At 34.2% G+C, this 2,802-nt stretch overlaps 1 protein-coding gene across 1 annotated transcript; it reads left to right on the top strand.

Moving 5' to 3' along the window:
- The first annotated feature begins 1,297 nt into the window (after nt 1-1,297).
- Nucleotides 1,298-2,597, top strand: LOC111389494 (protein RTF2 homolog). Its single transcript, XM_023014409.1, has one exon. The coding sequence runs from the start codon at nt 1,394-1,396 to the stop codon at nt 2,450-2,452; it is 1,059 nt and encodes a 352-aa protein (XP_022870177.1). The 5' UTR covers nt 1,298-1,393; the 3' UTR covers nt 2,453-2,597.
- The last annotated feature ends 205 nt before the right edge of the window (nt 2,598-2,802 follow it).

Raw genomic sequence — 2,802 nt, 5'->3', positions numbered from 1 at the left:
AATGTGGAGCGTCAAACATTCGCGAGCGTTTAAAATTAGAATTGGCTAGGTAACACGGTCGCTCGAGCGAGGTACTGGCGAGCGTCAAGCGACGTACATTTCGCTCGAGCGATGGCTCAGCGTGGGTCCAGCAAAGTTGGTTCTGCAATTGTAGCTAGAGCGAGGTCAGGGCGAGACTCTAGCGAAATCAAAGCGTCGCTTGCATCTTCGAGGCATCCCACACAACCCTAGACCTAGCCTATAAACTTTAGTTCATTGCAACTCTAGTCCCTGAACTATTAGACATTGACAATTTGGTCCTTGACTTTACAATTTTGACAATTTGGTCCTTGGTCACAGATTTGCCAATTACATATTTTCCTAACAGTATCAAATAGAAATCTTGTATAAATTATGATCGAAATAAAATTTCAATATTTTGATATTAATATGAGTTTCTAAATCTTTATTTCTATAGATTTTTGAAGGATCTAATAGAAAGTTTCATTCTTATTTTAGCAAAAATAGAATTTTTCTTTAATGGAAGTCTAAAATTTTATTACTTAAAATTGATACGGTGAAAGCAAGAAGTTGAAATAGTAAAGAGTCCATGAAGGCAGTAGGCCGTTGAAGGAAGCGATTTACACATTCAGAGTTCAAAGGTCACTCGATTCTAAAAATAAAGATCTAAATCAAAACTAAGGTAAAACTATTAATTTTTTTTTGCTAAAATTAGAATGAATCTTTTTAGATTTTAGAGAATCAAAGGGATTAATTGCATGATTTAATGATTATTTATATCAATGCTAGGATGTACAATTGAAGGATTAGATAAATTGTTAAAAAATGTTAGACAAAATAAAAAATATTATTTCTCAATTAAAAAATATGAATACATCTTCTGAAAAATATAATATATTTAATAAAAAATATGAACATTATGTTACAGATTATTCCAATCTACTTGATCAAAAAATGGATTTATATGCTAAAATTGAAAATAGAATAAATATAAGATAAAATAGTTTTAAAAGATTGACCTTGAGAAAACTATGAGAAAATCTATATCAAATAGATTACCTCAAAAAGTTAAATATTCTAGATACAAGATAACACTTAGATTTTATTTAAAATTGATAAATAATAGGTTAAGTGTTAGACATTTAAAAGAATATTTAGAATATACATTTTTAAAAGGAAAATAATAGATTGTCATGCTTGTGATATTAAGATATATATATTATAATATAAAAAAAATCATTTTATTAGAGGTAATATAAACTTTTTCATAAAAAGAAACGGGAATAAGTCAAATAGAAAAATCCTGCGCAACAGTCCATCAAACCTTTTACACAATTCTATTAAACCTACGAATTCATCAATTCGGGGAACTTCCTCTGAATTAAGCATAAACATGAGATCCAATCCCCTAAACTCCCAAATTTTCATTCAATCAGCAGATCTCCAGATTCCAACCCATGCCTTAATTTTGCGAAATCCTAACCCTAAAACAAATTTTACTCTCCAACACCTCAAATTCGACCTTGTGTCTACAACTGGAATTTCTCCGAAATCCCTTTTCTTCAGCATTAATGGAAAACCCCTCGCCGATTCAACTCCCTTGTTTCAAAATCCAAAAATTGGTCCTCTTTCCACGCTTAAAGTCCATCTGCGACTTAATGGAGGTGGTGGAGATGGTGGCGCCACCGGGGCTGAGTCGCGTGACTGTTATTTGAATATGTATGCCGTGAAAAAGCCCGATAAGGTTGACCCTAACGAGATACGGCTCTCAAAGTGGTTGAATTGTAGTTTATCCAACGAGCCGTTGAAGCACCCAGTAGTTATTGATAAGTTGGGGAATTTGTTTAACAAGGAGGCGTTGGTGGAGGCATTGTTGAAGAAAAATTTGCCCAAGCAGTTTAGATATATTAAGGGTTTGAAGGATATGATTGCAGTCGAGCTGGCCGAGGCTCCAGAGATTAGAGAGAGGGGGACGGTAAAATTCCAGTGCCCCATTACAGGGCTGGAATTTAATGGGAAATACAAGTTTTTCGCGATAAAAAATTGTGGGCATGTATTGAGTTCCAAGGCGTTGAAGGAGATAAAGTCATCGGCATGTTTGGTTTGTCATAAGGAGTTCACAGAAAGTGATAAGATTGTGATCAATGGGGATGAAGAGGAAGTGATGGCATTGAGAGAGAAGCTTGAAGAAGAGGCAAAATTGAAAGATAATAACAAGAAAGTGAAGAAAGTGAAGAATGGAGAGATTGGGCGTCTGGTGGGGACAAAACATGGGATTGACGGGAATGGTAATAACCATAATAATAATGATTCGGTGAAGCGGTTCAAGGCAGCAGATATGGCCCCTGCAAATGCAACCAAGGAAGTGTATGCATCAATTTTTACTTCGTCAAAGAAGTCAGATTTCAAGGAGACTTATTCTTGTAGATCACTGCCTCTTGGTAGGAACTGATGTACATTAGTGACGTTTCAGTAAATCACACTATTTATCTTCTATATCTGTAGCTTTTGACTTGGAAGAGCTGTTAAGTGTTGGATTAAAATGTACTTTGTTAAGTTTAATTATCTTGCTATGGAGTTTTCTTATTTATTTTGTATACCATAAAGTCGTTAATTTGATGTTTAATCACAAATATTGGTTTGTTGCAACTCTTTTTGAACTTTTAGTTCCTTTTCTTTGTTGATTTCCTCATTTATGGATAACAATATTTCGTGTTTTGTTTAGCTATCTGTGTTGGAAACCTATGAATAGAAGAGGTCTTTTGCTCCATTTCATAGGAAATCAAACATATGGAGCAATTG

Source organism: Olea europaea, unplaced genomic scaffold (genome assembly GCF_002742605.1).
Source record: "Olea europaea var. sylvestris unplaced genomic scaffold, O_europaea_v1 scaffold599, whole genome shotgun sequence".
Lineage (NCBI taxonomy): Eukaryota > Viridiplantae > Streptophyta > Magnoliopsida > Lamiales > Oleaceae > Olea > Olea europaea.
This window is presented reverse-complemented; position numbering and strand designations above follow the sequence as displayed.